The sequence below is a fragment of the Vigna unguiculata genome, chromosome 9 (assembly GCF_004118075.2).
Source record: "Vigna unguiculata cultivar IT97K-499-35 chromosome 9, ASM411807v1, whole genome shotgun sequence".
Lineage (NCBI taxonomy): Eukaryota > Viridiplantae > Streptophyta > Magnoliopsida > Fabales > Fabaceae > Vigna > Vigna unguiculata.
Window position 1 is genome coordinate 41,775,770 of NC_040287.1, and position 13,053 is coordinate 41,788,822.

The 13,053-nt window shown below is 30.9% G+C and overlaps 1 protein-coding gene across 1 annotated transcript; it reads left to right on the forward strand.

Moving 5' to 3' along the window:
* The first annotated feature begins 1,438 nt into the window (after positions 1-1,438).
* On the forward strand, positions 1,439-7,097 carry LOC114164082. Its single transcript, XM_028048588.1, has 7 exons — positions 1,439-1,680; positions 2,086-4,065; positions 4,149-4,206; positions 4,755-4,903; positions 5,267-5,353; positions 5,870-5,998; positions 6,898-7,097. The coding sequence occupies exons 1-7, from the start codon at positions 1,612-1,614 to the stop codon at positions 6,985-6,987; spliced, it is 2,562 nt and encodes an 853-aa protein (XP_027904389.1). The 5' UTR covers positions 1,439-1,611; the 3' UTR covers positions 6,988-7,097.
* The last annotated feature ends 5,956 nt before the right edge of the window (positions 7,098-13,053 follow it).

The following is a 13,053-nucleotide window of genomic DNA, read 5'->3' on the forward strand; positions in this document are numbered from 1 at the left end:
TATTTTTTTGGTCCTCATTTTTGTAGTGTTTATTGCGGATGGTCCTCATTCTCACATAATGTTTAAAATGGTCATCATTTTTATAGAATGTTTAGAATGATCCTCATTTTCGCAATTCATGTTTTATTTGGTTCTTTTCTGTAACGCCATTTAAATCATTAACGGAACATTGTACATGTGACACGATTTGTATTAGGGTGGATTACGTGTAGTGTACAGGTGGCTTAATTAGATATTTGGGGATAAATAAGTGAGCTAGGGTTTTGGTAGGGAAAGTTTGGGCAGTTAGTTTGTATTAAGCCACCTGTACAGTACACGTAACACACCCTAATATAAATCGTGCCACATGTACAATGCTCCGTTAATGATTTAAATGCCGTTACAGAAAAGGACCAAATAAAACATGAATTGCGAAAATGAAGATCATTCTAAACATTCGGTAAAAATGAGGACCATTTTAAACATTATGTGAAAATGAGGACCATTTGCAACAAACACTCTAATGAGGAACAAAAAAGTATTTAAGCCAATTATATTTATATATTATTTACAATAAAATTTATTTTTCAATTTTATTATTCTAATAACAATTTTTTTTGAATTTGAATTATGTACTCTTTTATTATTTTAGTAACTATTTTTTAAATTTAAATAATTATTCATAATATTATTTACATAACATTACTTACAATTTTGTTATTTTAATAATTAAAACTTATTTTATTTATAGTTATGATTTTATATATCTTTTATTTTTTTAATTTTACTATTTAGTTTTTTTTTTAAATTTAAATAATTTATAGATATTGAAAAATGTGTATACATGCATACATGTTTACGCCAGTATTTTTAAAAACATTGAATACAAGTAAAAAATATGTATTATTTCGACGTAGAAGTAATGTTTTCATTTGGATTGAGAAACAAATGTATTATTGTTTGAAACAATTTCACTAAAACAATATGATTCTCTGAATAAACATGTTATTATTTTTTACTCATGTAAGTACATTGTTTTCATGTTCAATAAAGATCAACATTGAAGTAATTTAAGGAAAAAAATCAATATTTTATTAATTTTTTCACATGTATGAAGGGAAATGATTAATATATTTTACTTATTAAAATAAATTTACTAAATTTATATTTTTTTTAATAATAAAATACTTTTACCTTCTATAAATATAAAGATGCAATTCAGTTGAAGGTAAATTAAGAAAAAATAAATATTTCATTAAAACCTAATAAATTGAATCAATTTCGTTTGCATTCATTTTAAGAATGAAAAGTTCAAACGAAACGTATAAATGATGAAGTATTTTGTGACGATAACTGAGTAATTTATATTTTTTATTTTATGATTTATGATGAAAACTTAAAGGCTTAGCCCAAAAAGGACAAATGAAAAAGAAATCCCGGTGAATCGTAACAAACAAACGCGGTTTCTTTCTTGCGCCTTAAAAGGCTAAAACCCTTGTATTTCTACAGTCTTGAGCGTTGCACGAAAAGCGTGACACACATAGCAGAGGGGTTTTGGTTTCAGAGTGAGACAGACACACTCCCAAGACGAGGCGGAGACGGAGGCGGAGGCGGAGACGGTGGTGAGTGACGATGGGAGCCCTGGCTACATTAGCCCCTTGGATTCCCGAGGACGATCTTTTGCTCAAGAACGCCGTTGAGGTTTTTCATTTCTCCTTCTATTCGCTTTCAATTTCCGATTTATATTCATTTTCTTTCTCTTTCCCTCTCTCATTCTCTTGTATTCTGCTACCTTTTTCCACAATCATTCCCCTCTAATTTCAATTTAAACCCTCTCTCTTGCTTATACATTTTTGTTGCCTGTATACCAATACACTCACAATTTCTCTTACAAATAATAATACTAATCGTATGTAAAGCAAACCATGGAATTGGCGCCTGCATTGTTTTTAGTATAGGCTTTAAAAGAAAGAGTAAAAAGTTAGTTCCGAGAGAAAAGTTTCGAACAAATAGATCTATCTATATGATGTTCTGGTTTTCATTTTGGAGAATAGTCCATTGTTCGTGTTTTAGTGTTTACATTAATGTTTAACTTTTAATTTATAGGCCGGTGCTTCACTAGAGTCACTTGCCAAAGGTGCAGTGCAATTTTCTCGGAAATATAACATCAGAGAGATACAAGATAGGTGGTATTCTCTCCTATATGATCCTGTCATTTCTGCCGAAGCTTCTGCGGGTATGACAAACTTTGAGCTTTCAGCTTCGCCTCTCCCGTCCAAGTTTTACAGGTTTGGACATTCCAAGGAACAGAAAGTTGTTTCAACTAAGAGAAAGTCTGGAAGTGTTCGCAATTTGTATTATGCAAGACTCAAAAGAATTCGCAATAGCATGTTAACTTCCATGGACTTGAGTTTTCTAGTTGATCCAGGAAATGGTAATTATGCAGAACATGAAAGTCACCCCTTATCTGGAACCTGCATGCCTGAAGGTGGAACTTTAAATCTCCCTGTTCAGTATGATTTTCCTCCTGAAAATGTGATGGATGATAATGTGGTTTCTAATGGAGTTCCTGCCAGTGTGTTTTTCCCGGGAATTGAAAGTGCAGTTGAAGAGAATTTGCCTGTCCAGCTAAATAATGTACTTAAGGAAGAACCTCAATTTATTGGAGACAACGTGCCTTTGGATGAAGCTGTTGAGGAATTGGATATTCCTGGAGAATTGACTATTGATGGGTGGATTGGTGACGATAATTTAGGGAGAATACCTTTGCCCACATTGGATGACATCAACAATGACCCTGGAAATATGTGTCCTGATTTTGATGAAAAAAACGCATTTGATTCAACTGAGTTAGAGTGTGGAACATCATTTAACTTAGCTTCACTTCCTGAAATACCAGTCTGGAGTACAGATGAGGGCATCAAAGAGTCTGATTTGCCATGCGATGGTTTTAATGATTCGATTGCTTGTGGGGAGGCTTATTTGGAAGAACTGTCCAATTCTCTCCTGAACTTCAGTAGTGAGGAAGAGCTCTTTCTGATGGATGTTGATGGAGAAGAAGGGATTGACAAATCTTACTTTGATGGTCTGAGTTCGCTCCTACTAAATTCTACAAATGATGTTAATCCAAGTCAAGTCCCTAAAAAGGATGAAGCAGAGCTGCAAGTCCCTAAAACAGATGGAACAGAGTCGTTAACGGCCTCACAGGCACATGTTCTAAATCAGTCAGTTTCATGTCACAAAGAGTTAGAAGACAACCCAGGGTCAACCTCTAGTGGTGTACAAGTAGTTCACAAATTAGAATTCCAAATGTCATCTCCTCCCTTGGCTGAAGATCCCCTCTTTCATGAACTAACTAATGAATTTCCTTTCTGTTCGCTAAACACTGAGGAACAAGAAATTCCAGATAACGAAGACGTTTTCCTACCATTTGATGTGCCTCCTGTCATATTTCCCCCTTCATCTAAACTGATTTTTAAAGCATCCAAAAAACGAATTTCATCATCTGTTCAGGATTATGGATTTAATAGACATAGAGCCAACGAAAGAGGTAAATCTTTGATGCATGCAGAGAAGAAAATCCGTGTAGAATCTCAATCATCTTCTCAGATGATGGGATCTCCTAGCTTCCTTGTACCTGATGGTGGTTCTAAGGTAAAATGCGAGTTGCCTGCTAGTCATGCATCACGCATAGTATCTACGACTTCTGTTACTGTTTCTGGTAGCTTAGGTGGAAATGATGCTGCAAACACTACAAATGCTCTTCTGCGTGCAAATAGAAAGGAAGAAGCTACCAACGCTGACTTGGCAAAGGATCAATGCGATCATATATCAAATCTTTTCATTAAGAAATCAGCAGCTAGTTCTAACGACTTACGAAATAATCCCCAACTTCATGGTTCTGCCATGAAGAATGAGCAAGATTTAGGTTTGTCACTTCAAAATCACCAGTTGAAAGTTGCTGAAGTTGGATCCTCAGATATTCTTGAGTCAGAGCTGGTAGCAGACCCTCTAACACTAGATGAGGAAGAGCATGATATAGAGAGCGACGATGAGCTTCCTTCTTATTCTGACGTAGAAGCAATGGTAAGCTGTATTTCACCACTCTTTCTGTCAACACTTAGCCTTTCATTCTCATTCTCTGACTTACACATTCTTCCCTCCTACAGGTACTTGATATGGACTTGGATCCTGATGATCATCAGGATTCTTGTTATAGTGAGGAAGGTATTACAAAGCCATATTTTTTTTTCTGTACTCTTATTTGTCATTTTATTTGGAGAAGAGATATGGAGAACATACCTGAAGTAAAGTGATAACCTAAATCAATGCTATGGGAGCATGCATCAGTTCCTCGGGTTGTTGACTGCTTCTAAGGGATTCTTTATGGTTGCTCATATTTTTACATATCTTTACAAATTGCTAAGTAAAGATAAAATGAGAGGCATTTTGGGGAGAGGGGGTTGAGGCGTTTTTCCCCAAGATATTACAATCCTTTAATACTCTTTCCAATGATTTCCAGTTCGTTGTTAAAGTAATATTTGATCTGCAAATATGTCCATAATTTCTCCATGCGTTTGGTGTTGTATATTTTGCTTGATCATCATATATATCCATCAAATATGCTTGTGGAACTTATTGAGTATTGTTTTGATTCTTTTTAATTACAAAATTCACACTAAGATCAATGATAGCGTATTAATTTTTCACTGTTGCTACCACCATCTACTTTCTTTCAGTATAGCCTAACTTTATATCTTCTGGTTACACTCTAGTATCAAGATATCAACATGTGGAAAGTAAGCGAGCTATCATGAGGCTGGAACAGGGTGCCCATTCTTGTATTCAGAGAGCCATTAATGCACATGGAGCATTTGCCATTTTATATGGTCGCCACACAAAGCATTATATTAAGAAACCCGAGGTATATGAGCGTGTAAACTGCTTGCTTGGTCAACTTGTCATTTGAGAGATCTTTTTCATTCATTCCTTTTCAAAGCACTCAAAGCATAATGAGATTATCTATTTTTTGACTAGAAAAAAAATTCTCACATGCATTATATATGGTTTACGCCCATATTTGGTTTAGTTCAGATTGTTCTCCTGAGTTCAGGCAGCAATCTGTTTGTAAATTGAGTGAGTTTTGTGAGTAATTCAAAGAATGAAGGAAGTAGTAGTAGTTTTGGACAGACTTATTCTGCAATTATAAGCATAAATGTGCTTTAAAAGCAGTCTGTCATTGGGATAATTTTTTTCGATATTTAAGATGGCTCAATTCATCCTGCAGGTTCTACTTGGTCGAGCGACGGAAGGTTTTCCTGTGGACATTGACTTGAGTAAAGGAGGGTATAGCAATTCAATATCTCGACGTCAGGTTAGTTACATTTACGAATACTTGAATGTCAAGGCTGCAGTAACTTTTTTACTATATGTTGATAAAAACATGCAGAATGTACATCTCGTTTTCAATTCAGAAAATAATGTTTACATCACAAAAGAAGCTATACTGTACTAGTAACCTCAACATACCTTTTCTCCTAATTTTAGCTTCAAAGAAAATCAATGTCAGGCTGGAACTTAATGGAGGAAAAATTATGATTGGATATAATTTGTGATAGTGTATGAAGGATTTATGTAATGCTTTAATGCATCCGGGTTATTCATCTGGTCTTAAGGGGCATACTGTTTCATCCAGTCATGCTGTAATGATCATTTTACTTATGATGTGATGTTGACATGATGTAAATTCAGATAGTAGGGGTACAGAATTATAGTTTTTTTCATGTATAAGCTTAAGATATTGTAAGTTCAGCGTAGACAGTTAGGTGTAGTCTTCACTACCAAACAAGGTTGACTTAATTGATTATGTTTTCGTTGCTAACTTATATAGGCAATTATCAAGATGGATAAGGAGGGGTCATTCTACATCAAAAACTTTGGCAAGAGTTCAATTCTGGTAAATAGCAAAGAAGTGCACACTGGTCAGTCTCAAAGACTGCATACCAATTATCTAATTGAGGTATGATCATATGGCTCCTATCATTTCCTATACTTCTCTTCTATATACTGTCTTTTCTTATCCAGCTGAGTTCTCACCTCCCGGTATTCTTTGTGCAATCGGCATTCAATTGTGTTCCAAAACAAAATTATTATTCCTATATATCATATTCAGTCCCCTCGTCCTCGTGTTATCTGTATATCCTTTTATTTCTCTTTTTTGTTTTAGCATTCAATCCGGTATCAGTAATAGGGGTCTATCGCCATCTTTATTGGTTAAGTTTTGTTGTTTTCATCTGTGTATGTTCTTGTCCATGTGTTGTTGAATCCTTCTGATTTAGTGCTGCTAGAATAATAGTCGTTACATGCCAAGCATCCCAGATAATGCCTAACGTCCAAGTTTCTGTAATTTGCATTACAACATCTATATTTATATTTTGTTTAAGCAGCGGGTAAGTGTTTAGGTTTTCCAGAATTGAATCGTGGGAGCTTGGTATGCTGGACAGTTAGATGTTGTCTTCACTACTAAATGTTTTCTTCTATTTATTAGTTGAATTAAACACGTAATCATGGCTTTGTTTGTACCTTCTACTTCAATGCCACTGTATATCCTTAATAAGGGTATAAAAGATATAGCTGGTGTTATAATTATTAGAATGACATGTTACTAGTTTCGTTATTCCAATTCCATATCTGCTTTCTTTTAGCGAGTCTATTTTGATTCATGAAATGATTGAATTTATATCTAAGCGGAAGGTAGAATTTCGTATCACTACTTTTTTGGGGGTAAGTAGGGTTGGCTGTGTTCAAAACTTAAACGATGTTGTTTGGATTATCTGTATTAGTAGGAAACGTGAATTCTTCGTAGAGTTTCTTTAGTTAAATTCACATAAGTCTCAAAATCAGCGGTCTGTTTTGTAGGTGAGGGGCATACCTTTGATATTTGAGATAAATCAAAATCGTGTGAAGCGGTACCTGGATCACATTTCTGACAATTCACAAACCTTTTAGTGTTGATTGTAAATGAAGCAAGAGGTCCACTAACACAGAAGGTGCTTATTTTTACTGCACTTTCTGATTTTTGGTAAATGGTAAGCAATGTCATTGCATTTATTGGTGAATTCGTGTTTCTCCCACAATGAATTTCTTTTCCCCGCAATAGCCGCAATAGTATAGATCACTCAACCTAAAGTTCTGTTATATGCTAAATTTATCCAACCCTGAAAGCGAAAACTGAATCTCATGACCACCCTGCATTCATTTTGTAAGGTCATGAAGACTCATGCTCTATTTTTGCCCCCGTTTCATTGGAAATATAATCTTTGAAACAGCAATTCTATTCATTCATTTATTTATTTATTACGGTTTAGTTTACCCTTGAACCTCTCTTTCTTTCTTCACTGGCCAACGATCGGTTATTTCAAAAAATAGCATTTTGATTTTGGGTGGACTTGGATAAGTAATAAGTATCATTTCATTAAATATCGTGGACCTTGTCATTTTTGTTTATTATTCATATTCAGATAATGTTTGTTTTGTCCTTTTAATTTTCACTTTTAATTACTAATGTATCACTTCCCTCTTTTATTTTTTATTTTTTAATTTGTCCTTTACCGACTTCAAATAATGTGAAAATGATAATATTTGTTTCCACCCAAATAATCCCTTACGGAATGTTTTATAGGAGAGAACATTTTAGCTATTTGTAGACGATAACTTTAGTTTACATCCTTGAAATCTAAAACTTGGAATACTGAATTTAATGTCAGGTATCAATTAGGAAAATATACCAGGATGTATTGTTTTGGTAGATTTATGTTTTTTTATTATTATTATTATTGTTTTATTTTATTACAAACTTGTTCCTGGAGTCCAACTTTCCCGATTTCAGAGAAAAGCTTTTAATTATATAGATGTCGTAATATTCGTTTTCCAAATTTCTAGTCAGAAATCAACGAAAATATTTATTATCCATGGTTCTTGACAGCAGGAGGCAACATGTCTTGACTCGCGCTTTACGTAAGTTGGCTTTCGTTTTTGTAAATAATTTTTTTATTTGAGTGTTGGAAGTATGAAGTAATTTGATTTTTTGTATATTTTATTCTCTTTTATGATTATTTTACTTTGACATTCGTGTTAAAATATGATTGCAGGTTTATGGTCTATTTTAACAAGCTTTTATTGAAGAATTAAAAAACACGAATAAATAATCTAAAATAAATTGTACAAGTTAAAATTAATTTATACTCAAATTAAAATTAGAAGTTTGTTTTTTCATAACATTTGCATAAATTAATTTAAAACTATGAAAAAGTAGTTATTTTGTTTTTTGTTTTAAAGGAGATTGAAATATGGGAACAAAACGCTCCAAATGTGATTTACGACTTACGTTAAATTTTTAAGAATTATTTAATTTGAATAAAGAATAATTACAACTTACGAATCGATGGTAGTATTATAAATTATACGTCATTTTTAGAGTGTTCCCCGTATAGTCCAATTAGTAATTTCTAGGTAGTGCTACAAATAGAGATTTTAGTTTTACAACTAAGTGCGTGTAATTCTCGCTATGTTTTTTAGTTAAAGTGAAGCAAATTATTAAGTGTGATTCTCTTCTTCAATGTAATTATATTTTAATGTCGATTTTTTTAAATTTTTAATGTTAATTAATTTGTGTTTAATTTTTAAATATTTATCCTCAAGTAAGTGTTATATTCATTTAAAGAAATCTTGAACTTAAGTTGAATGTCATTTGTAATGAGATTGAAATAAGGAATTATATCTAATAAGATTTTAATAAAGGCTACTTTAGTAAAAAAAAAATAAAAAATAAACCTTACAGGTAGGGATGTCAACGGGGCGGGTAGGGTACGGGTAGTAGTTCCCCCGTACCTTATTCGCTGGACAAATATTTGCCCCGTACCCGTACCCATATCCGTCGGGTATCCGTTATGCGGGTTCCCGTCTATTTTTTTCATATCCGCGGGTATCCACGGGTATCCGCAGGTATTTACAAAAATATTTAAAAAAATAAATATTTAATCATAATTAGTGCTTAGATCAACAAGTCTTCTTTCTCCGATTGATTCTTGAAAAATAAACAAATAAAAAATCACTACCAATTTATATTGTAGTTTATTTTTGAATAAAATATTAAAGAAATTACTAACTTCATCAATGTCCACCTCTTGCAACATTGTATAAAGTTTCATGTTGTCCAATTTTAATCTAGAAAAGCCTTAAAACATAAGAAGTTCAGTAAAAATTTCTAACAATCACTTAATTAAAATATCTAAGTAAAAGTGTTAATTTTATTACCTTCCATGTTGGTCCATAACCAGTCTTAAAGACACATCAATACCTCCACAGTATATGGAAGTAATTTACTCATTTGTGGGGTAAGAATCTGACCACCATTATTGGATGAAGACTCATAATGTTGTTTACTAATATATATATATATATATATATATATATAAGTAAGTTAAAGTTTAGCGGGTACGGGTATCCACGGGTACGGATACTATGATACCCGTACCCGCCCCGTTAACATGCGGGTATCAAAAATACTCACACCCGCGGGTAGCGGATATCCATTTTTAATATTCATTTTCTATCCGTTGCGGGTTTTATCCGCGGATACCCGCGGATACGGATTTTTTTGACATCCCTACTTACAGGCAATCTTTAAAACTTTTTAATCCCTAATGCCTCAACTTGTTTTTTACTATAAACAATTGATAAGAAGAAAAAAAAGAAAAAAGAACGGATGCAAATATGTATACAGAAAATCTTAGTCTCGTCTTTATTGTCTTAGTGAACTATATTTGTGAAATCATAAATCTGTAAACTAAAATGTGTTTCTCTAAATATTTTACCATGCTACATAAAATAAAAGCAGCATTGTGAAATGCAAATGGAATTTCCTTTTTCTGCGGTGAAGAGTTTGTATCTTAAATAAAATTTTACAAACTTTAACCTCGGTTAGCCTATCTAGCCTGGACCACAATGCTTCGGAAGCATAAATTATCATCGGAACTAATGTATTATTATATTAGATTAAATTATACTACCATTTTTGTCACTAAAATAAAGGTACCTTAAGATTCGTTATTAAAGTGTCTTAAATATTTAGATTTGTTACTGAAATTAAGTACTTCATCTTTATTTTCGCCATATGATCAACACAATTGACTATATCCGATGAATTCATTCGTCCTTTGCGAAATATTTTAATTTTTGGCAAAACATATTGATAAAAAAAAAAAGTTCTTTTACTTCAAATAATATTTTGAGAATCTATACTATTATACTTACAAATTTGATTCTAACTCATGTATCTTCAAAGCAATGAATTAATCTCTAAAAGAAAATCACTAATATTGAATTTAAGAATGAAAAAAAAAAATTAATTTGATTTATTTTCGTAAATTGAAAAATCAATTCATTGAACTAAAAATATACAGAATAAAGTCAAATATGACAAAACTTTACAAATTAATTTGTTTTTCTTTTAAAAAGTGAGAAAGAAGTTGTAAATAAGTAAACTCCATGCTTTTTTTTGAAAACTTTTAACAATAAAAGTTTTAATTTTATTACTGAAAGTTCCATTAGTTGTATATAAAAAATTACTCGTCACATATGGACTATCAATATTTTTTTTTCTTTATCAAAATTAATGGTATGCATCGTATGTTATCACTTATGTAATATAATAACCCACCTTGTGTATCTCTTTTTTCAGCAAAGAGTATTTCCTAGATAAATAAAAACATTTGTTAAGTTTTGTGTTTATTATAATTATCTAATTAATCTGAAGTTGGAAACAAATATCACAGTGAAAAGTTATTTTAAACAACATGATATAAAATCAACAATACTCTTTTTTTTTGTCTTATTTTCACTCCTATATAAATGATTACTTGATTATAATATAATATTTTATTAAAATAGGTGTAAAGTAGATATTTTTAATGAATAGTGGTGATAAAATATAATTTTCCTTTCGAATTCCCATGTTCTCCCCAGCAAATAGCAATGAATAAAGAAATGCAAACATGAAATATTAGAATATGTAGTGTGTATGGTCCCCCTTAAGTGTCAACAAGGTGTCTAGAGTTAACTATATTCCTGGTTAGGACTAAAGATCCACCAAATACGGGTTATGGGCGAAGATGTTGGATCGGGTTCATCTTCCAACCACCCATTTCCATAATCCATATAAATTATCCCACCTTTTATATTATAAGATATTATGTTAATATTCAATAAATAATAAATAATTTGATTTAAAGTCTCATGATAAAATCGATATTGTTATTAATCCCAGTATATTTAAAAGTATGGTCTGTTTTTAAATTTTTAATTTATTATAATTTTGTCTTTAAAATATGATTTAAAGGATAAAAAATAAAAATGTATTTAAATCGTCTTACATCTTAATTTTAAAACAAGATTATAAAATATTGTAAGAATATTTATTATTTTATTGTTTAATTTATTTTTTCTTATTAATATAAAAATTAATTTTTTTAATGATCAAAATATTCATATAAATAAATTGTAAAATGGTGTATCCAGTGTAAAAAAAACATTTTTCTTTCATCAATGTTTTAACACTTAATGTTTCTAAAAAGTAGACAGGTTCTGTCTGACTCACCCATTCACCTAACTTAAGGTCGTCCCCCAACTCCTAACACTCCTAATCATGGATCTCAATCCTTGCTACACTTTCGATGTTAATAGTTTTCATGAATATTTGACTTTTTCCAAGTATGTTACAGTAAAATTATTAGGGTTATGATTAGTTACAGATATTATATGCTCTAGAGTTCAAACTTTTAGTATGACACTATTCTTAAAATCTACTCAAAAGATTAAGTGAAAATGATATATTTAAATGCTATTTAACTCTAGTTCATAAGATATGCGATTACGATGATAAATGAGTCTTTTTCAATGGTTGAATAAACTTAGTTCTAATTTTAATGAGAAATGTTTTTATTGATTGTTTATAAGTATCAGTATAATAATATTTAATTTACTAAAGAGGTTATGAATATATATATATATATATATATATATATATATATATATATATATATATATATATACTTTTTTATTGTAAATATGATTTCGTATAATTACAACCACTGGTTATAATTATAATAACTGGTTTTAAATTTGTTTTGATCATTAATATATCACTGAAATTTTTCAACAACTTTCAATTATTTCGTGGTTTTATTTTATTCTTTAAAAAAAATGTCTCTTTATTCGCTTTTTGTGTCAATTCATTTGAGATCAAAACCGATGTTGATATTGATAAATAAAATATTCATTTGGAGTCGTTTTTTTTAGAATTCTTGAGGAAAGTAGTATTTGTTTTCTTTCTAAATCGAGATGTGAAGATCTTAGGCTCCCACAAAGTTGGAAATTATTACTATAATATTCATTGAGGTAATATTGAGGTAGGTGCTCGCACTAGTATCTGATTTGATAAAATATATATATATATATATATATATATATATATATATATATATATATATATATATAAATTCAAATAAAAAACATATTAATGACGAGCTAACAATTAGTAATTAATATTTACTTGCTTATAAAGAAAAACACTTTTTTCAAAATTTTAAATTAGGAAGAAACGGCTTCTAACAAGGTAACAAAAAAAAAAATTTATCAACCACAATTATTACTTATTATTAAAATATGAGTAATAGTGAGGATTTTGAATACACATAATTAGTACTTAAAAATACATCATCAATATAATTGGAATGAGTTACGATTTGTCCCACACATGATGGCATCATCATAATTAAGAAAGGATGAATCTATAAAACTACCTTTAAAAATAAAATATTGATTCCTAAGACTTTTTGTTTCCCCAGAATCCACTCACAACATCATTTAGGATTTTCTTCTTTCTAAAATGGTAGTAATGAACTTTGACCAATGAATATACAGATATTATATTAGATTGAGGGAAAATACAATGATAAAAACTATGACACAATATATTCTCTTTATTCTTCTTTTCAATTCCATTTTTTTCTTACT

Coding starts and splice junctions, on each gene's coding strand:
- LOC114164082 (XM_028048588.1), top strand. CDS start 1,612: ATGGGAGCCCTGGCTACATTAGCCCCTTGGATTCCCGAGGACGATCTT. Junction 4,904..5,266: donor ATTATATTAAGAAACCCGAG/GTATATGAGCGT, acceptor TTCATCCTGCAG/GTTCTACTTGGTCGAGCGAC. Junction 5,354..5,869: donor ATTCAATATCTCGACGTCAG/GTTAGTTACATT, acceptor TAACTTATATAG/GCAATTATCAAGATGGATAA.